Consider the following 23358-nt stretch of genomic DNA (forward strand, 5'->3'; position numbering starts at 1 on the left):
GGGTTCCTGGACCTGCTAGTCCACTGAAGAAATATTGCTGTATTGGAAGACTTTGTATGACATCTTGCCATTGAAACTGCCATATCCTGTGTATCTGCCTGTGGTGAGCAATAAACGGTACTGATAGAATTTACCCGGTCTATGTGATTCTTGTCACAATATATACAGTACATATCTTTCATTTACCATTTGCAGTATTGTTTATGGTTCTGTGATTTGCATTATTCCTGTTGGGAATTATTAGGCAATTTTAAGAAGTACAAATTCCTTTTTGTGTACATGAACACTATATCAGGGAAACCAGACAAGGTACCAAAAAGTGAGCCTGGATCAACCTTGTTTTTTAATTGTGCAAATTGCAATAAAAAAATTACCTAAGGGTTGTGCGGAGCCAGGTTCGCTATGTGTAACATGCTCTGAGACGTCAGTGATTCACAGCCAGGTGTCACAACAGCAGATCATCTTGGTGGCAGGTCCCAACTATAGTTGTCACTGGGATACTGCATCTTGTCCTGATCCATGTTCCGGCTGTTGCAAGCAGCCAGATTCCTGTCTTGTCTGTATACAGCTCCAGTTGTTTGTCTGTGTGCTGGATTCAGCTGCACACTAATAATGTCATGTTTGTGTGCACAGTTCAGGTGCACACTAGCAGTCATTAGGAAGGGCTCTCTGCAGGAAATGCCCTTGATTGGATACTGCATCGCATAAGTTACAGCCAACATCTGCTGGGGCTGTAGCTATTAAAATCCCCTTTTGAGTTTTCTGGGGAGGACTTAGGATCAGTCTCTTCATCCCAGGAAGAAGGGAAAGTGGACCCAGATTGGGAGGATTCTTTTCTTTGGGAGGAGGATTCCCATTCTAGTCCAGGTGTAGGACTTTTGATTGACAGAATCTGCAGCTACAGGATTTTGCTGTTCCGGAGTCTAACTCACATTTTTTCTTTAAGAGTAGACAAAAATCAGGTCTCAATGTTTCTAGCCTTCTCGATTTTGGAGAATTGTTAAGGGAGGCTTGGCTTAGACCTGACTCAAGAGCGCAGGCTCCAAAGAGATTTAAGACTCTTTATCCTTTTGCTGAAGGAAGACACTAGGCCTTGGGAGATTCCACCTAAGGTGGATGCTCCTATTGCTAGATTTGCAAAAGTTACCGTTATTCCTACTGCCCAGTCCACAACTTTGAAAAATCCCTCGGATAGGAAGAGTGAGGCGAGTCTTTAATCTATTTTTCCCTGCCAGGGGTCTCACTGCGCCCTATTTTGGCTAGTGCATGGGTAATTTAAACTTTGGACGCCTGGATGACGCAGTTGGTCTCGGGGCTCCAGTCGTATGATACATCAGAGGCGCTGGCCTATATAGGAGATGCCTTGTTAGATTTGGTTTATGTACAATCTCGTATCTCAGCTTTGGCGATTTTTGCCAGACTTTCTCTGTGGCTAAGAAACTGGAATGCTGATACTGACTCTAAACACACTTTAGAGGCAGTCCATTTTGAGGGAGGCATCTTATTTGGTTCTGATCTTACCAAAATTATTTCTCAGGCTACGGGAGGTAAGAACCCTAATCTTCCTGTCTCGTCTTTAATACCTAATTCTACCAAATTTTGATAATTCGAATCCAGGGTAAGGGAAGATTTCAGGCCTTTCGAGGCATGTCTACAATCTCCCGTCAGTGTTACTTTTGAGGTCAGGGAGCCCGTCATCCTGCCGCCAAGGCAGCAGGACAGTCAGCATGACACCCTGAGGCCCCTGTCCCACCTTCAGGTGGTGGCGGCCCATTTACTCAAGTTTCGGGAGGTTTGGATTGTTGGTTGAGCGGAATTGTGTCCAGGGAATACGCTCTGGACTTGAAGAGTCAGGTCCCCGGTTGTTTTGTTTTTTTGCCACACCTCTTCCTCGGGATTGCTGCAAAAGAGGTGCTCTTATGGAGGCAGTTTTTTCTCTTGCCAGCTCCGGAGTAATTATTCCAGTTCCTGCACATCAGCAGGGGTTGGGGTATTACTCCAATCTTTTTCTGGCCGACAAACCAGATGGATTTTCCGTCCAATTCTCAATCTCAAATGGTTAAATCCTTATCTTCATTTGGGAAAGTTCAAGATGGAGTCGGTAAGGTCAGTTATCAACTCCATGAAGGAAGGAGAATATTTGGCTTCAATCAACATCAAAGATGCTTACCTGCATATTCCCATATGGAGGGGTCATCGTCATCTACTACGATTGGCCATAGGTCAATGGCACTTCCAGTTCGGAGCTCTGCCTTTCGGTCTGTCAACAACGCCCAGAGTCTTCACAAAGGTGATGGCCCATATGATCTCCCTGCTCAGGGATCCAGGGATCAATGTTATAGTTGATCTGGATGACTTGTTACTCAGGGCACCTCCAGTAGTCCTTTTGCAGCAACATCTTCAGTTAACTATAGACATGCTCCAGAACCTCTCTACATCCCAAAGGATGGTATATTTGGGACTTATTTTTGAAACCCAGTGTCAAAGAGTGTTCCTTCCACAATGGAGAGTTCAGGATCTCCAATACAGAGTATTATTCTGTAGTTGTCACAGGTTTTTATTCTCAGGGCCATGCAGCTGTAAGGGAAGATGGTGGCCTCGATCGCAGTGCCATTTGCCAAGTTTCATGCCCGACCTCTTCAAAACCAACTGCTTTGTTGTCGGTTAAGATCAGATCCTCGTCTGGATAGGCAGCTTTTAAGGCTATTACTGCAGCCTCTTCAGTTGCTTCATTGATGGCTTCAGGATTCAAACCTAGTCTGGGGATCTCTGTGATCAATTTGGAACTGGGTGATTGTCACCACAGATGCCAGCTTATCAGGATGGGTGGCAGTGGTCTAGGGCATGCATCTACAGGGTTTGTGATCCCCTCAGGAATCCATTCTGCCCATTGACATTCTGGGGTTAAGGGTGGTTCATATGCTTTGATATAAGGCCAATCTTATCTACAGAATCATCTGGTGCATGTCCAGTCAGACAATACTATAGCTTACAAACAAGCAGGGTGGCACAAACAGCTGGCATGCAACTAGGGAAGTCTCTTATATCCTTCATTGGGCAGATATATGGACTCCAGCAATCTCAGCAGTTAACATTCCAGGTGTCGTCAACTGGGAAGACGTCACAAGGCGCATCCAGGAGAATGGGAGCTGCACCAGGAGGTGTTTGCGGAACTATTATCCAGGTGGGGATAACCAGACATCGTTTTCATGGATTCATGTCTCAACAAGAAGCTTCCACATTACGGCTCTCAGTCTCGAGATCCTCAGGCAGTTCTGATAGATGCCTTGACAGCTTCCTGGACATTCCATGTGGGATATATCTTCCCATCCCTTGCACTGCTTCTTCAGCGGATTCGATGAGAGGCTTGGCCGGTCATTCTTATTGCCCCAGACTGGCTCTGTCGTCATTGGTACCCCATTCTTGGAAACATGTTGGCCAGCGATCCGTACCATCTACCTACCTAGCGGCCGGATCTTCTTCTTCAAAGGCCATGTCGTCACTCCGATTTGCATCGGTTGGCTTTGATGGCTTGGTACTTGAATCCAAGATTCTAAGAGCTAAAGGGTTTTCCCAGGCTGTAGTTGAGACTATGGGCTTGATTCAGACCCGCTCGCTAGATGCGTACGCTCGCACCCAGTGTATACAAATACGGCACACACCCAGCAAGGCAGGTGATCGCACGGCAAGGCATAAGCATGCCCACTATGTCTTGGCGTGCGATCGCTTTGTGTATGCAGACGCCCACCAGCCTGTCTTAAGACGGCCACTTGCACATGTCATCTCCAGGAAGTGTATGCAACGCCTCCGTTCGCACCGCCACTCCCCCGTTTTTAATGGATTGCCCCTGTTACCACCCACAAACAGCTTCTCCTGTCACTCAGTCTGCTGGGCTGTCTATGCACAGTGAGCGAACGCATCCCGATCTCTCGCATTGGTACGCGCACAGCAATGCATACGCATGCGCAGAATGCAAAAATCGGCCAGCTACGAGCGAACGCACCCTAGTGAGCCGGTCTGAATCCGGTCATATGATCCAAGCTCGTAAATCAGTTACTTCCCGGATTTATAATCGTGTTTGGAAAACGTGTGTGTATGTGTATAATATATATATATATTATAGCCTGGTGTGAGCATCATAAGTTGAAACCAAGAGTTTTTCGGGTTTCTCGCCTCTTGTCCTTTCTCCAAATAGGACTGTCTAAGGGCCTCCGCCTGTCCTCTCTTAAGGTCCAGGTTTCAACTTTATCTATCCTTTTCCAAAAGAAGTCGGCTACCATTCCAGAAGACCAAAATTTCTTTCAGGGTGTTATTCGTATCCAACAACCTTATGTTCCACCAATCCCCCTGTGGGACTTAAATTTAGTGTAGGAAGCATTACAGAGGGCTCTATTTTGAGCCACTTGATTCTGTAGAGTTGCGCTACCTCACTCTGAAAGTTGTGTTTCTTTTGGCCATTGCCTCGGCCAGAAGAGTATCTGAATTAGCTGCTCTCTCATGTAAGCCTCCACTTATCATATTTCATGCGGACCAGGTGGTTCTACATACTAAACCTTCTTTTCTCCCCAAGGTGGTTTCTGCTTTTCACATTAACCAGGACATTGTTCTTCCAGCGTTCAGGCAGATTTCGGCTGCTGCTGAGGGTTCATCCCTGGCATTTTTTCGATGTTCGTGCTTTACGCGGGATCAGTATGAATGACCGCTGGACCTATGTCCGACGGTTCAAATCCCAACAGCAGAAGACCGGCAGCCCTGAAAATCCTGATCGGTAAGTAACTAACTCTCCCTAACCCTCCCCCTCCCCTAACACTTTTTTAGGGGTGCCTAACTGTAACCTCACCCCCTAGTGCCTAACCCTAACCCCCCCATAAGTGCCTAAACCTAACCCCTTCCCGCACCCTAAACCTAAGACTCCTGGGGGGTGTCTAACCCTAACCTCCCCCTGCCTAACGCTAACCCCCCTTCCCCTACCCTAACCCTCCCGGGGGGGTGCCTAACCATAAGTCCCCCCAGAAGCCCTAAACCTAAGCCTCCCCCCCCCCCCCCCCTACACTACTGTCCGCGTCCGCTGCCCGGCTTTCGTTCGTTCGGTATACCGGGCGTTGAGCTCCCGGCGTAGGGATAATGATAGGCGTCAGGATTTCGACGCCTATCATTAGTCCCTTGTCGGGATTTCACAGTCAGGAAGCCGGCAGTACGCATTTCGACCGTCGCCATCCCGACTGCATACCCTTTACGCATTTAATTGGATCGTACATCATCTTTGAGGCGTACGGATTCTTTATTGGTGTTGTTTGAGGCACAAAACGAGACTGGCAGCCTCAAAAGGTTCAATCGCTAGATGGGTTACTTCTGCTAATCGTCAGGCAGATTTTTCGTCGAATGTTTCCGTTACAGCTTCTATTCAGGCCCACTTGACTCGCGCTGTCGGAGCGTCTCGGCCTGTGCAGCATGGCGCTTCTGTCAGGAAGTTGTGCAAGGCAGCAACCTCGTTATCCATAAACTTTTTCACAAAATGTTACCGCTTCCATACTTTTGGAGCGTGTGATGCCAGTGTTGGGCGTAAAATTTTCAGAGCGACGGGTTCGGGCGCTCCCCCCTTGATTTGATTTGCTTTGCTTTGGTAGATCCCAAAGGTAATGGAGCATCCCCCAGATGGATGAAAGAGGAAATCACTCACCGTAAAATCCATACCTCGGAGTCCATCTGGGGGACGCTGAGCTCCCTCCCTTACTTATTTGGTTCTGCCAGTTTCCCTGTTCTTGGTACAGGTAGTGTACTTTATAGTTGTTTGTTTATGGTTTCTTCTTTGTGCGGCTTTGCTAAATGTAAGACTGAGGTTATGCTGAAGGGGGAAGGTTTATATAGGGGGGTAGGAGCCACAGTTTAACTGTTTTAATGCCAGACTCCAAGACCCACACTATATACCCAGAGGTTAAGGAGCGGCCCCCAGATGGACTCTGAGGAATGGATTTTACGGCGAGTAAAAAGTCTTATTTTTTGCTCACATCTCTATTGGGGGGCGGGTTAGAGCATATCAATGAGATGACTTACCTGCAATATCCCATGGAGTATCGTCTTAATGGCATTATGCCTCTGTAACTAGGCTGGTACCATTCACTTGATTAAATAAATCTCACCAAGACTCATGACATTCGGGGTTGTTTATTAAATTTGCAATTAGGTGCAAACTAAACAAAATCATTGCAACCAATCAGTTAATTTTTTTTCATCTACCTTGTACTTGATAAATGACAATAGTTGCTGATGCACCTAAATGCAATGTTAGTAAAAGTTGCCTGATGAGTTTTTCCTAGAGTATTTATACTCCTTTTAGATCCAATCTCCTACTAACATTAATTGTTAAGTTATGTATGTCATTGTGACCACTGACATGTAATTAGTACTTTTCATATGCAGTATGTTGAAATGCATCTGAAATTTAATTAAGATAAATAAAACATATCATTTAAAGCTGTAATTTCATTTAGCCCTATACCCTCTTCATTGATGTTGTTGCCTGACATGCAGAGAATAAGGTTGTCAAAATGGAGGTGATTCATCACACGAGAGACGTGCTCACTCTTGTATTAATATATTAATTTGGAATGGACTCTCCTATAATAACCATAGTCCTGGTGCAGTGTTAATATAAAGCATCCTAGGCACTAGGGAAGCCAACCCTGGGTTTGGGATCGTCAGGATCCTGGGATTAGAGCTGTAACTAGAGATTTTGGTGCCCTGGGCCAGAAAGCACATTGGCGCCCCCCATTTTTCAAATAGGGACATAAGGCGCTCGGCCAAAAAAGGGGTGTGGCCACATGGGGAATCTGATTTGTCCCATATGATGATGAAGGGGTACTGATCCTGTTGTACTACTGTTATCCAGGTGTCACTGACAAATTCAGTGTGAATCCAATGGCTGCAGCGCTGATACACAATAATGTAACAAGAATAAATTATATATATATATGCAGCAAATAGATTTGTGTATGTACCCTGCGCTGGCAGCTGAACTTACCGACAAAGGTACTCGAGGTGTGCTGGTAACACCTGAGTCGGGTATCGGTGGTGTTCAGGGCTGCCATCAGAAATTGTGGGGCAGATAGATCCATATGTAAGGTGTCTGACTGCCGTGTGAGAGGTGATTGGTTTGAGTCCCAGGTATGACAGTATTTGGAAATGTGTGCGTTAAATAAAAGAGGATGTGACTGAAGGTGCTTGGGGAGGTCGCCAGATGGAGGGGAAGACGGCCTTGGACAGGTAGGAAATAGGGGCGGCCAGTAGATGCCAAGGATAAAAGAAAAGGAAGCTACAATGAGTTTTTATAAACCGAAAATTGAAAGGCCCGAACAGCGCCCCCTGCCCTCCAGTGCCCTGTGCCGTGGCACATGTCGCACCACCCTAGTTACGGCCCTGCCTGGGATTTAGGGGTCTATTTACTAAGCCTTGGATGGAGATAAAGTGAACGGAGATAAGGTACCAGCCAATCAGCTCCTAACTGTAATTTTTCAAACACAGCCTGTGACATGGCAGTTAGGAGCTGATTGGCTGGTATTTTATCTCCATTACCTTATCTCCATCCAAGGCTTAGTAAATAGACCCCTTACAGGGGTATTCAATATGGGTGAGATAACATCGTTTTTGCGTTAATATTGCGATTATGACATCATTATCGCAGGTTTTACTTTTACACCCTATTCAATTTCAAAGACTTATCGCAGTTTTGACAAGTCTTTGATAAAAAAACTTTTCACCATTGAATAGGTGTCGGAAAAAAGTGCAGAATTGGGGTTTAGGGGTGCAGGCTTAAAAAAAATAGCCTGCACCCCTGAGAATGACATTTAAAAAAGAACTGTTAAAAAAAAAAAATAGGGACACCCCAAAAAATTTATTTAAAAATTGGGGTGCAAAGAAAAAAATGGGAAAAAATTGTTAAACAATAGGGAAATAGGTTCAGGGCTATTCTGCAAGTATGCGGCAGGTGTTTTCTAGAATAGAATTATAGCGGCAGGTGCACAAATGCAGAATTTAAAAAAAAATACTTTAGGGACACCAAAATATGCTAGTACCCATGCTCTTCTGCATGACTTCTTCAATGTCGGGAAAAAAACACCTGCTGCGGCTATTTAAATCCCCGACTTTCAATTAAAGGCTAAAACGGGTGTACCCATAGTGTTCCCCCATGTTTTTACAACTTTAGGGGGGTCTTACAATTATTTTAAGGTAAAATTCGTAACTTTACGCAAATCCAACTTCGGAGTTTCCCGTTTTCGTAAACTTTATATTGAATACAGGGGTAAGCTAGAGCTCGCACCAGACTTTAACGCAGGAAAAACTCCGATATGAAACGTTAACTTCGACAGTGAAGCTAACGTTTCATATTGAATACCCCTCCTAGTGGCAAAAAGTCCTGGATTTAAATCCTGAAACACCCTGTATATAAAATAAAGTTCTCGGTTCTGGGACCTGTGTGTTTGTTTGGGCTAATCTCTTGAACCACTGGACGGATTTTGATGGGGTTTTCACTTTTCTATACAGCATTGGTTGAGGAAGGTTTATGGCAGGGGTGGGGAACCTTTTTTTCTGCTGAGGGCCATTTTGATATATAGAACATTATTTGTGGGCCTGCTGCAGGCCCCGCCCCCTCTGTGTGACATCACACAGGGCGGGGCCACAATCGCCGGCGATTACAGCAATGCCCGGAGCATACTCAGGATCCCTGGTTTATGGGTTTATCTGTGACAAAAGGGAGTCGATCAGTGACGATTTTACTGAAGCAGTCACAGAAAAAATCTAATCTTACACCAAGTTGAAGAACAGTAGCAGGGCTGACATCATAGGCCCTGTTGCTTAGCAGCAGCCTAGAAAGGGGAGGGAGTCAGGGACTGGAGCAGGATCACGTTTGAGGCAGACAGAGGGCCTGAATCAGATTTGGGAATATAAGAAGAAAGAGCAAGTAACTGTGCATCTTGGTAAAACCATGCTGCACTGCAGTTGGGACAGATTTACAATGTGCAGAGAAATTTAGATTTGGGAGGGGTGAGTCCAAACTGAACAAGCAAAAAAAAAAAAGTATTAGCACTCCTGCATTGCAACATTGTTTGTTAGTTACTTGCTCTATCTACTCTATTCCCAAATATGAATCAGGCCCAGAGAATGAGTGACAGCCTCCAACTAACAGACGAAGATACCCTGATGCAGTCGCTGTAGCCAGGAAGTAGTCAGGGAAGCAGGGGCGGATTGGGAATTGAAAGTGGCCCTGGAAAAAACTGTGAAAGTGGCCGTCGGTGCGCGTGCCAAAAAAGTGGGTGTGGCCTCGTGGAAAGGGGTGTGGTAATGTGAAACGCCATGACTGCAAGCCACTCCCCCTGTTTCAGTAATGCTGGGGGCATACCTACTGCTCCAGGAGCTGATTGGTATGCCCACAAACCCTCTCTCCAGTGAATAAGCACAGCGAGCATGTGAATGAGTTTTTTCTTACCTATATGATTTCTCTGAAGAAATTGATCCTCCCTGGACAGGCAGTGTCTTGAGTTGGTATTTGCTATTCATGCATGAGATCCCATGGTCTTGAAGCCAGCTGTGTGTGTCCCAATAAAACCAATGTCATTATCATGCAACAGAGGTTCAACCAGATAATAAATGTGGGTTTCCCATATCAAACAATTTCATATTAATAAAATATATTTGCTCCCTTTGCATCAGAATATGGTTTCATTAGAATTGTTATACTACTGAAGATTACTGTGCCCCAGTGTTTTCTAATAGTTTCAGTGTTCCTACTATCCTATATGTGTGTCTCCAGCACCACCGCCTTGATGTGGTGCCAGCCTATCTCGTGTGTTTCTTCAGCACTATCCCCTGCGCCTCTCCAGTGCCACCCCCAATTCTCTCCGGCACCATCAAACCCACAGTGCCATCCTCCTGCGTCTCCCAAGCACCATCATCCTGCATCTCAGTGGCGTCCTCCTGCCCTAGCACAGAATAGCCCTTCTTTTTCACACACAGATCATCTCCCCTTAGCACAGAATACCCCCCCTCCCCACAGACAGATCAAACCCCCCTGTCCCCACAGACAGATCATCATTTCCCCCACCCTTAGTATAGCAGACTCCCCTTCCCCCAGACAGATCATCTCCCCCACCCCTTATGTAGCAAATCCCCAGACAGATCATCATCTCCCTCACCCCTAGTATAGCAGACCCCCCTCCCCCAGACAGATCATCTCCCCTGCCCCTAATATAGCAGACCCCCCTCCCCCACAGACAGATCATCATCTCCCCAGCCCCACCCCTAATATATCAGACCCCCCTCCCCCACAGACAGATGATCATTTCCCCCATCCCTAGTATATCAGACCCCCCCCTCCTCCACAGACAGATCACCCCCTAGACTGCAGCCAGACCCGATTGTCTCCTCTCCACTCTGCCCCCTCCCCAGGCTGTGAAATGAAACTTAAACATGACACTTCACAGCCTGGGGAGGTGAGGATGTGATCAGGCTGACAGACTGCTCTGACCGGACCCCCATCCCCGCCGCAACTTACCCTCACCGTGGCCACGCTATCACCCGCAGTCCTGCGCCAAGTCTGAGGTTCTCCTTGAAGGAGTGAAATAACTAAATCAACACGTTATGCCTTGGTTCCAGAGGAAATGGGGCGTAATTTAAAAGAGAGCTTACAGCTCCCTCGAAAATTGAGAAGCTCCTTGCAATCACTCGAGAACCGGTCAGGGAGATGCATTTTGGGTTCCTTGATATTTAACTGAGCTGAAGTGGAACGAACATCTTCCACTCTGAGGGATAGATCCTGCACCTTCTGAGTCAGAATTTGAATCTGGCCTGCCCGAACTTGAGCTTGATTCTGCATGTCAGTACTGTCTTGGCTGGCTATAATGTTACGGTGTTCCTAGGATACCCTGCGAAAACCCCCAGAACTCAACAGACGAGGTCTTCTGCCACTATCAGCCACCCGTTCCATTAGAACTAGGAGCGTTCACCGGTGCTTAGGCGGCCGCCTGGAATTAAACTCAGAATAGTAGGGGTTTACACAGATAACATTAGTACCAGACTAAAATATGACACCAACGAGAGCCGGTAGCTGAGATGCAGCTAATGTAGCACTGGTGGTACAGATGCGGCTAATGTGGCACTGGTGGTATAGATGCGGCAATTATAGCTATGGTGGTATAGATGCGGCTAATGTGGCACTGGTGGTATAGATGCATCAATTGTAACAATGGTGGTATAGCCTGTGGAATTGATGCAGCTAGTAGCTGGTAAAATTGATGTGGCTGGTATAGCCTGTGGAATTGATGCAGCTAGTATCTGGTTGAATTGATGTGGCTGGTATAGCCTGTGGAATTGATGTAGCTGGTAGAATTGATGTGGCTGGTATAGCCTGTGGAATTGATGCAGCGAGTAGCTGGTAGAATTGATGGGGCTGGTATAGCCTGTGGAATTGATGCAGCTAGTATCTGGTAGAATTGATGTGGCTGGTATAGCCTGTGGAATTGATGCAGCGAGTAGCTGGTAGAATTGATGGGGCTGGTATAGCCTGTGGAATTGATGCAGCTAGTATCTGGTAGAATTGATGTGGCTGGTATAGCCTGTGGAATTGATGCAGCGAGTAGCTGGTAGAATTGATGGGGCTGGTATAGCCTGTGGAATTGATGCAGCTTGTATCTGGTAGAATTGATGTGGCTTGTATAGCCTGTGGAATTGATGTAGCTGGTAGAATTGATATGGCTGGTATAGCCTGAGGAATTGATGCAGCTAGTATCTGGTAGAATTGATGTGACTGGTATAGCCTGTGGAATTGATGTAGCTGGTAGAATTGATGTGGCTGGTATAGCCTGAGGAATTGATGCAGCTAGTAGCTGGTAGAATTGATGGGGCTGGTATAGCCTGTGGAATTGATGCAACGAGTATCTGGTAGAATTGATGTGGCTGGTATAGCCTGTGGAATTGATGTAGCTGGTAGAATTGATGTGGCTGGTATAGCCTGAGGAATTGATGCAGCTAGTATCTGGTTGAATTGATGTGGCTGGTATAGCCTGTGGAATTGATGCAGCGAGTAGCTGGTAGAATTGATGGGGCTGGTATAGCCTGTGGAATTGATGCAGCTGGTAGAATTGATGTGGCTGGTATAGCCTGTGGAATTGGTGTGTGTGTGTGTATGTGTGTGTGTGTGTACACAGATTAGGAGGACCGGCACTCTAATACAGTGCCATCCTTGTGGTTAAAAGATAAAGAAAATGGCGGTACTCAGAGACTTATAAATAATGTATATTGTTGCTCCAAATAGCCAAAGTTTTAGGGCTTGAAAGCCCTTTATTTTTTGTTATCTTGATAAAAGGAGTTTCAATCCCTAAAATTTTGACTATTTGGAACAACAGTATAAATTATTATAAGTCTCTAGTATATATCTGTCTGTCTGTATGTCTATTTTTTTTTGCTTGTTAACAGAACAGACAGATATTGCTGGCCATGTAAACAGGATGTTGTATGCTTTCTTTACTGCTTTTTTATAATTAAAATCATTTACACTTTTGAGGAAATAAAACATATATTAGTTATGGATTACAGGGAGATTCATGCACATTTTTGCTTATCTCCTGTCAATGAATCTTTTCGCGGCCTAAAGTATGGCGAGGATATTCAGATGATGTTAACTTATTTCACATTATCGAAATATCAGGGGAAAACAATTGGATAAGACTTTTCTCGCTTACTTTTCTCACTATTACTTTCTATAGGGAAATAATATTGAGGTGAAAAGCCCTATATGTAGAAGAATGGATTGGCATGCAACAAAACATGAATTGCGTTTTCATGCATGAAGTATTATATTGCGCAAAACAAAAAAATAATTGGCCCCTAACAATCTGAACAACATTGGTTGGTGTCATACAGAGAGAACACTAGCTACTGTGACTTCTGTTTTTCTGCAGCAGCTGTCATTATATTATCGGTGCATGACAGCGGGACCAGGCCACAGAGAAATTAGATAGGGGCTGCCTAGGAAATGACAGGACATCATGGTGTCACTGTGTGTAGAGAGGGGGTGTAACACATTATGGTAGTGAGTTAGGATTGTTAGCAATGTCAGTTTCCTTTTGTTTAGCTTTCAACTCAAAACTCTCTAATGCTGAACAATTGGAACTGTCACTAGACACCATGTGACCACATCATTATTTTATGTCCCCGGCTTCGGCACCTTGATAGTGCTGTTCAAGGTGATCAGATATATCAAACTCCAATTGCCTGCATTACTCTCTGAAAGCCTGTTTCACATTATTCTAAGCTGCCGATATGTATTTAATGGTCTCCGGATGAGTTGGAGGCATTTTCACTATGAGTATAAGGAGGAAAATATATAGAATTATTTCCACATAAGCCCTTGCCTCTATGAGCTATGCGTACCTACATTTACTTTATTTTTTTCTTTTTAAATGTTTTTTTTAATACGTTTTTAAATTACAGTTGGAGGGCGGAAAATTAGGGAGGGTGGGATACAGAAAAAATAAATATGGGAAAGGGGGAGAGGGAAAGTGAGGACAGAACTCTGGGTGAAGACAGGAAGTAACATACAACAGCGTGTCAGCGAAATGTTACAATGAGCAAAGAAAATCATTAAACAGACTGTTTTTAGAGTGGAGAATGGGGTAGAGGGGGGGGGAGCGTGGAAAAGACAGGCTGCGGGATTTACTAAGCTGAAAAATGTGGTAAAACCCCCGAAAATGCAGTTTATTGTCGCCAATATTATCACCAGTATGTAAATGATAATGGGTGGGATGTACGGCATCGTGGATGTGATGCTTAGTACATCCCGCCCAGGGAAAGCATCGCATTTTGGATGCCATACATCCCGCCACTTATCTGGTACCTCCTGGTATGTACCTAGAATTGCGATTAAAATCACAAAGCTGTCCTATGTTTATGTCCAGAAGTCCCTTGGGTTTCTCTCTGCGCATGTGTCGTAGGGGAATGCGACCAAAATGCAGAAAACTGCAGTTTTTGGATTGTTGGCAGTATTTTGCACTTAGTACATCCATCCGACCATCTGTAACTATGGAGTAAAGAGGGCTAAGTCAGTCCCAAAATGGCTTTATAGTAAGAGCTGGTTAATTTAGTGGAGGCTTATCATAGGATGCTAGAAATGTATTCCCTTCTCTAAGTGTGCCTGTCTCTGTTGGCAATAGAGAGCAAGTGGGGGGTTTCTAGTATGTAAACTTCTTATGATGATGGATGGTCCACTTAGAATGCCTAGCAGTGTTGCCTGAATGGGAAGGCTTTAAAAGATCCTATCTCTGTGCCTAATTCAGAGTCAGTTGCATTCTCAGTCGCAAAATGCGATTGCAAATACATTGTCATCTTTACCATCAACTCAGAGTCAGGCACATATGCAGATATTTAGCTGCGACTCTTAGTTGTGGCTCTCTCCCCTTGATCTACCTGACTGAGACTGGAGACGGGGTTTCTGCGTGCATTTACAAAAAAGTGTAAAATAATAATACATAATTAAGGAGGCCAATTCCAGGAGCGGGATCCCGGGATTTTGGCCTAAAAATGGGCGGGATTGAATCCCGGGATTGGAAGCCTCCAATCCTGATCCGGGCATTGGCCATAAATGTTTTTTTTTTAATGCCAGGCAGCACTGAGCACCTGTAGCAGAGTGCTCTGACGCTGCCCGGCTCCCCCTTCCCCCGGTCACTCCGCGCAGCCCTGCACTGGCTGTAGCACCGGCCCACCCACCCCTCTACATGGCCATGCTGTAGTTTCCCTGCCACCGCCGTCACCACCCAGTCACTGCGGGGGCTGGACGGGGGCCATTTTTTTTATCGAATACCGGGATTGAAAAAATGGCCCGGGATTGGCCTCCCTATAGACAATGCAATGGTATTATAGTAAACAGCTGGATACAGCAGATAAGTACCCAAGAGGAATGGATTGTTTATGCAAATACAAAGTTTAATATTTTACTGAGAATACTTTAACATATTTATCCCCATCCCCAATTGAGTAATTAGTGTAAAATGAGTGTGTACTGCACTGTAGGATCACTTTTAAAACCGTTTTAGAGGTTTGGCATAAATGGACGTGTTTTCACTGTTAAAGAAGGCAAACGTGTGGTTTTACCAAGGAGAGAGTGCCATCTTACAGGTTATTTGTTTGTGTGTTCACAATATTTTAGATGTAAAAGGCTAATAGTGTATGAATTATTACTATTCATAATCACTACCGTGCATTACTCCTTTACAATAGGCATACTACTATCCATTAATCTCATATTAGCTTTTGAAAATGGCAGTATTTGCATTTATTTCTATTGTCACGCCATTATTAGCAAATGTAGTAATGCAGGGATTTTCTAGACAGACATACAGATGTTATAGTCCACCCTTTGGCAAAAACTATAAGTGACTGGAGGGAGGATAGAGGGGACAGGTGGGGGGAGCAGCTCAGCCATAAAAGAGTTTGAGGTCTGGCTAATTCTTCAATTTGAGGTCATTGAGCCGTGGAGGTGTCAGATGCGGGTGGTTTAGCAGCCAATATTCCCAAGCAGCGGAGAGAGAGGTCTCATTATCTGGAAGGTTCCGTGCAGAAGAATAATAGTATATCACAGAGCTCAGCGACGAGGCCCAAGGGAGCTCATTAGACAATGAGATGAGGAGAGAAAAGCTGCAGTCACAGAAGCAGAACCCTAATATTCTCTGTTTATTACCCTTGGCGAACAGGGGGTAGGCTTTTGTTGCTGTAGTAATGTCCCTATGTTCAGATAACACATGTTATATTTTGTCAGAGTCTTCTGCATTCTGGCAACACTGTAGTATATTCCTACACCTGCATCTGTGCTTTAATATATGTTATTCAAAAATGTAGTTCGTTTTCTTTTTGTTTGTCACCCGTATCTAGTAATAAACCTGTCTCATTTAGATCCATACAGTGTTAGATGGCCACTTCCTCACTGCCGTGTACCAGTAGGGAGAACAATGCATGTGCCATCACTTTAATTGGACATTTCCCTCCATAGGTTGATCCATACTTGCCCTATGAGTATACGAGTGAAGGAATGCTACAGAGACTCCATGCATATATTCAGCATCAGGTAAGCAGCCATTCACACAACACAGTATGTGTCATTGAAAGTTTGCAACAACTGTAAAATATTTAGATCTAGATCTGGCTTTATACTCCTATACTCTGCCCGGGTTTGGCCTCCTATACACATCGCTCCATGCTATTCCACTACATTCTGAATACCATGAAAATCAGACTCCTGAATGTACTGTATCTCTCTGGTAACAACATGTCCGTATTCCTGCAAATGTTCCGTATGCTGTGTATAATAGCTGTCAGTGCATACTGTACCTTACATTCCTTTACTGTCTTTCTTCATCTTTCCTTCCCCATTCCCTTTTCTTCTCCATTTAATCCATTAATTTTGTTTTATGAACATTTTATCATGATTTCTAAATTCAACTCAATCTTCTTTATCCTTCTCTCTGTCTCCTTCCTTTTATTGCCTTTTTCTTCCTCTAATTCATTGTCTCCCTTTTTTCCCTCACAACAAACATTTCCAATAATTACTCCAACACACATCTACTTTCCCTGCCTTCATTGCCTACATATATATGCTTTATTGTTCTCTTTTGTTCCCTTTCCCAATCTTTGGTCACAATGTGATTTTCTCTTTTCTTTTGCTATCTTATGTTTTGTTCATTTGTATTTCTCCTGTGTAACGTCCAACATATTACAGGAGTTTTGCTCCCCTCCTTTGCCAGTGCCCATTCCTGCTAACACATCCCAGGCTCCTTTGCCCTCTTGTTTGGTTCTCATTAATCACACACACCTGGTTTGGCCATCCAGTGAACTTCCTCCCACCATCTGGCCCCCAATCACGTCACTGCAGGTCTGGCTGTCTGCAGAAGGGGAATCATGCACAAATGCTTGCTGGGAGCGCGACTTGGTGTGTGAGCCTGCATTCTTCAGCGTAATCAACCGTCAGCGTGTTCTGGAGCAGTGAGTATACTAAAGGCCAATAATCTCTTACACTAACACAGGGTTGAAATTTTGAATACAGCAAACACATTTTGTCACCTGCTGTAGTCAGAGCTCAAAGTAGCTAAAATAAAACATGAGTACTCTGACAGGTGAGTGTGACAACATACCCATACAGCATCATTAGCTGCCATAAGGGCTAGTGAGTGTATATACACCGTTCCTTAAAAAATATTTGATTTATTAAACATCCTAATCACACTGAGAACAGAGTTGTCATAGTCTGACATTTGTAAGAACAAATTATTGTTTCCCTGTCTATATTAATAAAATGTAAGATTTATGGAAGTGTATAATTCTACTGCCATGTTGAATGCAAACAGAAATCCTTAACAACCAATCAGGGAATTGCAAAGAGCTTAAAATATATAATGGGAGTCATTCTTACAGCAGTGAAATGCAGAAATGTGTGCTAGACTGTGGCAGATTTGCTCAAGTACACTCTTGTGTGTATGACTACAGTACCAGAAGCATAAATTTGTCTGGTGATCACTTCCAGTCTGGCGTATTGAACATACACATCTGTTATCTATTTGAGCATTTATGTCTATGCGCTGTCTTCCTGTGTCTTATTACCCAATCAATAAATCCCAATTACAGTATAAATTACATTTTCTTGATAATGGAAGCTTGATTGTTAATATTAAACAGTATGTCATAGTAAAAAAACCCAATATAACGGTGCTACTCTTATTTGTATTATACATCGATATATGACGAATATTGTTTATATCTGATAAATGTTGCTTAACCAGTTTTAGAACTAAAAATCCATTTTATCGCTGAATGTGTTGAGTTTTAATACATACTGTACACATAAGTACTACATCTTTTATTGTGTCTGTATGCATATACAGTGAATAAATGATGAAGCCAAACACACAGCCTTACTGCATTGGGTCCTATGTTAGAATCCACCATCTTATCCTGTTCAACTCATCTAGGCATAGGCAGCCATAAGGGGCAGAATCACAGAAACCTACATTGACCCATATGCTTGTGTCACTGTTTTTGGCATGCTCAATGTGAAATGAAGCAAGATAAGCTGCACCAACTGCATAGTACTCTGCATTAACTCACCCATGTTGTGTTGAAAAACCTGATTATTACTTGGTGGCCTCAGTTTCTTTTTTTTGGGCTTTTTTCATTAGATATTTCAGAAAGCGACTTAAGCCAAGCACTTTGAAAGTTCAAATCTCAGCTTTGGGCTATTTTATACTAATGTCTTTAGAAGTGAATGATCTAATCTAGTGGTTATTAACTATTACTGCTGGCCACAACCTTTTCGTGTGCAGAAGCTTATTGTACATCTTGGTAATTGATGCTCAGTCCTCTTTCTTTTTACTGTGCTTTATGGGTTTTTTTTTAAGCAAGTCTTGGTACATTTCTAACCTCCAGGGATGATATAATGAAATTTGTACAGGAACGATAGAATTTATAGGCCTAAGAAAACCTGTCTATTTCATCTTTAGAGCCATAAGCACTTTCACATGGAGGAGCCTGTTTATCAGTTATTATTTGCAGGTGTTTTCTGGGGGTACCCACAAATAATAAGTATCCCAAAAATACAGTACTGTGCAAAAGTTTTAGGCAGGTGTGGAAAAAATGCTGCAAAGTAAGAATTCTTTAAAAAATAGTAGTGTTAATAGTTTATTTTTTGCGTAAAGAATTTGGAGAAGAAAGAGATGAAGTAATAAAGTGACGGATCTGGAGATACTGATAGAAACAGGACTGTGGTAGAGAGTGTTTCTCTCGTAATTCCGAGAAAAATTGTGGGGCGAAGCCACCCAGGATGTGATGAAAACGGGTGATGTCAGCCGCTGACCATGAGAGACCATGTGGGGCAAGTGACCAGGGAGAAAAGAGGGATGTAACCATAGGTGTTTGAGGCGATGGGTGATTAGACAAAGTGAACTTGGTGTCTCCAGATAGTCCCGTATAGAAAGTGTGAGAGTTTACTGAGCGGACCGACGAGATGGAGAGAGGCCTGAGTTTCATGGAAAGCCAAGGAAGGTATGAGGCTGAGGAGACTTTACTGAGTGCAGATTCAACATCAAGCCATCGTTTTAGTACCCTTGGGAGAATGCCAGGCATCCAATTGACTGAGTGTAGAGGCTTTGTAATATTTGGACACCGAGAGGACACCTAGACCACCCTCTGAAGTTATATCTCTATGTATGGGAGGTCTTCTCTGGTTCCAAATAAACTTACCGTAAAGCAACTGTAAAGAAGAAAGAACACGGACTTGCACAGGGTGAGTCTGGAAGAGATAGAGAAGTTTGGGAAGGACATTCATTTTAATCGCGTTAATACGGGCGATCCAAGAGATGATCAAAGTCTGCCAACGAAAGAGGTCTTGTACTATAGCTTTGAACAGGGGGGTAGTTTGCCTTGTAAAGGCTGTGGTAAGATTTTGTAAGGTGGACACTTAAATATGAAAAGTTCTTGAAACAGGTTTAGAAGGGAAATCAGTGGGTTGGTAAGGGCAAGAAGGACATCGTTGGCAAAAAGTGAGAGCTTATAAGAAGAGTCACCAACAGGGATGCCAGAGCAGTCTGGACTCGCTCGGATCCTGAGGCCAGGGGTTCAATGATTAGAGCAAAGATCAGTGGGGAGGAGAACACCCCTGTCTGGTGCCATTAAAAATGGGGAAGGATTCCGAGAGAAGACCCCCTGCAAGGACTGAAGTAGAGGAATTATGATAAAGGGTCCTGATGGCTTGAAGAAATCTACCTTTAAAGCCAAAACTGAGGAGAGTATTAATCATGAAAGGCCAGGAGACCCTATCAAAGGCCTTCCTAGTGTTGAGGGCAGGAAGAAGGGAAGGAAGCCTGATAGAATTTACATGGTGGATAAGGTCTATTGTATGCCTAGTATTATCGAAGGCTTGGTGGAAAGGTACAAAGCCTACCTGATCTGGATTGATAAGGGGGAATGGGGTTTAGTCAATTTGAGTTTGAGGTCCGTATTTAAGAGGGAAATCGGCAGTTTGTTACCAAATGGAGGTCCTTACCCGGTTTCAGAAGAGATTGGCTTTAAGTTTTTTCTGCAGCAGGACAACGACCCCAATATACAGCCAATGTCACTAAGAACTATCTTCAGCGTAAAGAAGAACAAGGAGTCCTGGAAGTAATGATATGGGCCCCACAGAGCCCTGATCTTAAGATCATCGAGTCTGTCTGAGATTACATGAAGAGACAGAAGATTTGAGCAAGCCTACATCCACAGAAGATCTGTGGATAGTTCTCCAAGATGTTTGGAACAACCTCCATGCGAAGTTCCTTCAAAACTGTGTGCAAGTGTACCTAGAAGAATAGATGCTGTTTTGAAGGCAAAGGGTGGTCACACCAAATATTGATTTGATTTAGATTTCTCTTCTGTTCATTTACTTAGCATTTTGTTAATTGTTGATTGTTTTGAAAGCATTCTTTTTTTGCACCATTTTTCCACACCTGCCTAAAACCTTTGCAAAGTACTGTATATCTACAGGGGATCACAACAGATATCGGAGATACCTGCTGTGATCCCCTGTTTTCGACCTCAAAAGCTTCCCCCATTTATGGCGGCTGCTTTCTGGACGAATTTACCGAGCTCCAGAAGGCAATGTATTTCGGAGCTTGGTCCCAGTGGCTAACACCATTGTAGCCTATAGGTTACATTTCACAAAAGGCATCGGAAAAGGGATCCACATGATTGCTCCCCGGCACTCTCCACTCACGAACCCAACATCAGTAGACCGCACATGCGCAGTAGTGTGGCAATCGTCGGCAAGATCACTAATTTAATAATTTCCCTTTTACACATCACAGGGACGGTGCCTGCATCTGTGAGATAATACATGCCGGAAGTAGATAATTTATTACTGCTATGAATAGCGGCAAAAATAAATCATAATTATTGGGTCATAAACCTGATAATTAGTCAATGGGCCTCAGAATCCCTTCATGTCACTGGAAAGCTGTAGTAGCATAACACTTTCTCTGCATTATTAAACCAGGTTACTGAAAGCAGGAGGGCTCCAAGTTCTGTCCATTCTAGAACCTAATCTTAATTGTCAGCAAGATACAGACTTTTCACCTAACGTAACCATCACCAGACTAATGCTCTTTGTCAGAAGGGGATTGGAATCCAAATGCAGAGACAATAAGGAGACAATAGAAGGTAGAGTAAGAACAGGATGTTCATAGAGAGACCTCTGATAAGCCTGAGACATATCAGGAGAAAACTATTGGCACAAGATTCAGGTGACAGTAGCAAAATTGGAACATGGCAATAAGAAAGCTGCATATCACAGACGTAAAAAGGAAAGCAAAATAAACAGACAGGTCACAGATAATGACTTAAGGTAAGCTAGGGATATTGAGCAGGGTGCAAGGAAGACAGAAGGCACACAACTATAAAATGGCATGAGGCAGCCAGAGGCCATAGGCAGCAGGGCCGGTGCAAGGTTTCTTGGCTCCCTAGGCATTTCTTCAGCCTTACGCCCCCCTCCCTGCCCCCACCCTTGATAGCTACACAAGCCCTTATACAGTGCCCCCCTATGCAGTGCCCCCAGTAGTGGTCCCCCCTATGCAGTTCCCCAAATAAAGTGCTCCTTATACAGTGCCCTCAGTAGTAGTCCCCCACCTATGTAGTGCCCCTTATATAGTGACCCCAGTAGTAACCCTCCCTATGCAGTTCCCCCTGTAGTGGTCCCCCCCAGCAGTGCCCCAGTAGTAATCCCCCCAGTAGCAGCCCTCCCTATGCAGTGCCCCCAGTAGTGGTCCCACCAGTGCAGTGCCTACAGTAGCAGTGCCCCTAGTAGTACCCCCCCTAGCAGTGCCCCCAGCAGTAATCCCTCCCTATGTAGTGCCCCTAGTAGTAGTCCCCCCAGCAGTGCCCCGAGTAGCAGTCTACCCCAGCAGTGCCCCCAGTAGCAGTCCCCCCCCCAACAGTACCCCTAGTTGTAATTCCCTTCTATGCAGTGCCCCCAGTTGTACCCCCAGCAGTGCCCCTAGTAGTCCTCCATCAGTGCCCCTGGTAGTACCCCCATCAGTGCCACTAGTAGTGCCCCTAGTAGTACCCCATCAGTGCCCCTAATAGTACCCTCTCAACGCCCCTAGTAGTGTCCCCAACAGTGCCCCTAGTAGTATCCCGCAGTGCCCCTTGTAGTACCCCATCAGTGCCTCCAACAGTGCCCCTAGTAGTGTCCCCAACAGTGCCCCTAGTAGTACCCCGCAGTGCTCCTAGTAGTGCCTCCAGTGGTACCCCCATCAGTGCCCCTAGTAGTACCCCCATCAGTGCCCCCCCCCCCCCCCGCCAGACACACACATGAAAAAAAAAACCTCCACTTACCTTAATCCCCGCTCCGGCATGCTCCTCTGTCTGTCTGGCGTCCTTCCGGGCCGGCCCGCTCTGCATGATGGGAGAGACGTCATGACGTCTCTCCCATCAGCCACTGCGGGAGCCGGAAGCCTGGCTCCGGCAGTGGGTGGGCGCAGCAGCCAATGAGTCTGTCTGACTCTCATCGGCTGCTAAAACAAACACACTTATGTGCCGTCCACACTACCGCCCTGCAGTGGCCGGCGCTCTTAGGCAAATGCCTAAGTTTGCCTTGTGGTAGCGCCAGCCCTGACTGACAGTGGTACATTTCTTTTAGGTGGTATCTGTAACAGAGTATTATTCAGGATAAACCATTGGGTGCTCTCAATTTTTCAGCACAAAAGGATTAAAAAAAAATCCTGAACTGGAAGATAAAAGCTTCAACTGCAGAATCAATACACACAGTAGACAACAAGTCGAGTCTGTGGTTGCATCTTTTGGCGGTCGTCCGTCTGCGACTTTATGCAAATGATGCTACAAAGCCCTTTCCTGGTGTACAGCCGTGCGTCCAAATGTGCAAGGACTGAGATGCCCATTATCACCGTCCGTAGACGCTGAAATACCCATTGCACCATCTAAATGTGCACCAGCCCTATGGCATGTGCAGTTTCTCTGTCCTAGTATCTCCTACATTTGTTTTATCCCATGTATACATGCACCCAGAGTTAGTGTGAATGAAGATGATGGTTTCTCATGGGGACAAATGCAGAATACCGACCATCTTTGAAGAAAACAAAAAAACTGCTGGACACAGTTTAGAATTAAGTAAGAACAACAGACAACGATGGGTAAAGATGTCGGATTGCAGTCTAAAAAAACTGCATTTTCTAAGGATCGGTTTTGACTATCATTTAAAATGCAATGTCAATCCCCTTTAGATTTCAAACCCCCTATACTGCAACAGATCCGATTGCAAACCTGCCAACAATCTGC

At 44.6% G+C, this 23358-nt stretch overlaps 1 protein-coding gene across 1 annotated transcript in view; it reads left to right on the top strand.

Moving 5' to 3' along the window:
- MGAT5B (alpha-1,6-mannosylglycoprotein 6-beta-N-acetylglucosaminyltransferase B) overlaps positions 1-21230 on the top strand; it is a gene marked incomplete at its 3' end in the record, with an annotated part of 153236 nt that extends 132006 nt beyond the window's left edge. Inside the window, exons 16-18 of the mRNA XM_088458220.1 lie at positions 16037-16111; positions 16763-17025; positions 21062-21230. Coding sequence (XP_088314346.1) covers positions 16037-16111; positions 16763-17025; positions 21062-21230 — 507 coding nt within the window. The remainder of the gene's footprint in view (positions 1-16036; positions 16112-16762; positions 17026-21061) is intronic.
- Positions 21231-23358: the final 2128 nt, after the last annotated feature.

This window comes from Taudactylus pleione, unplaced genomic scaffold (genome assembly GCF_031769625.1).
Source record: "Taudactylus pleione unplaced genomic scaffold, aTauple2 ptg000817l, whole genome shotgun sequence".
NCBI lineage: Eukaryota > Metazoa > Chordata > Amphibia > Anura > Myobatrachidae > Taudactylus > Taudactylus pleione.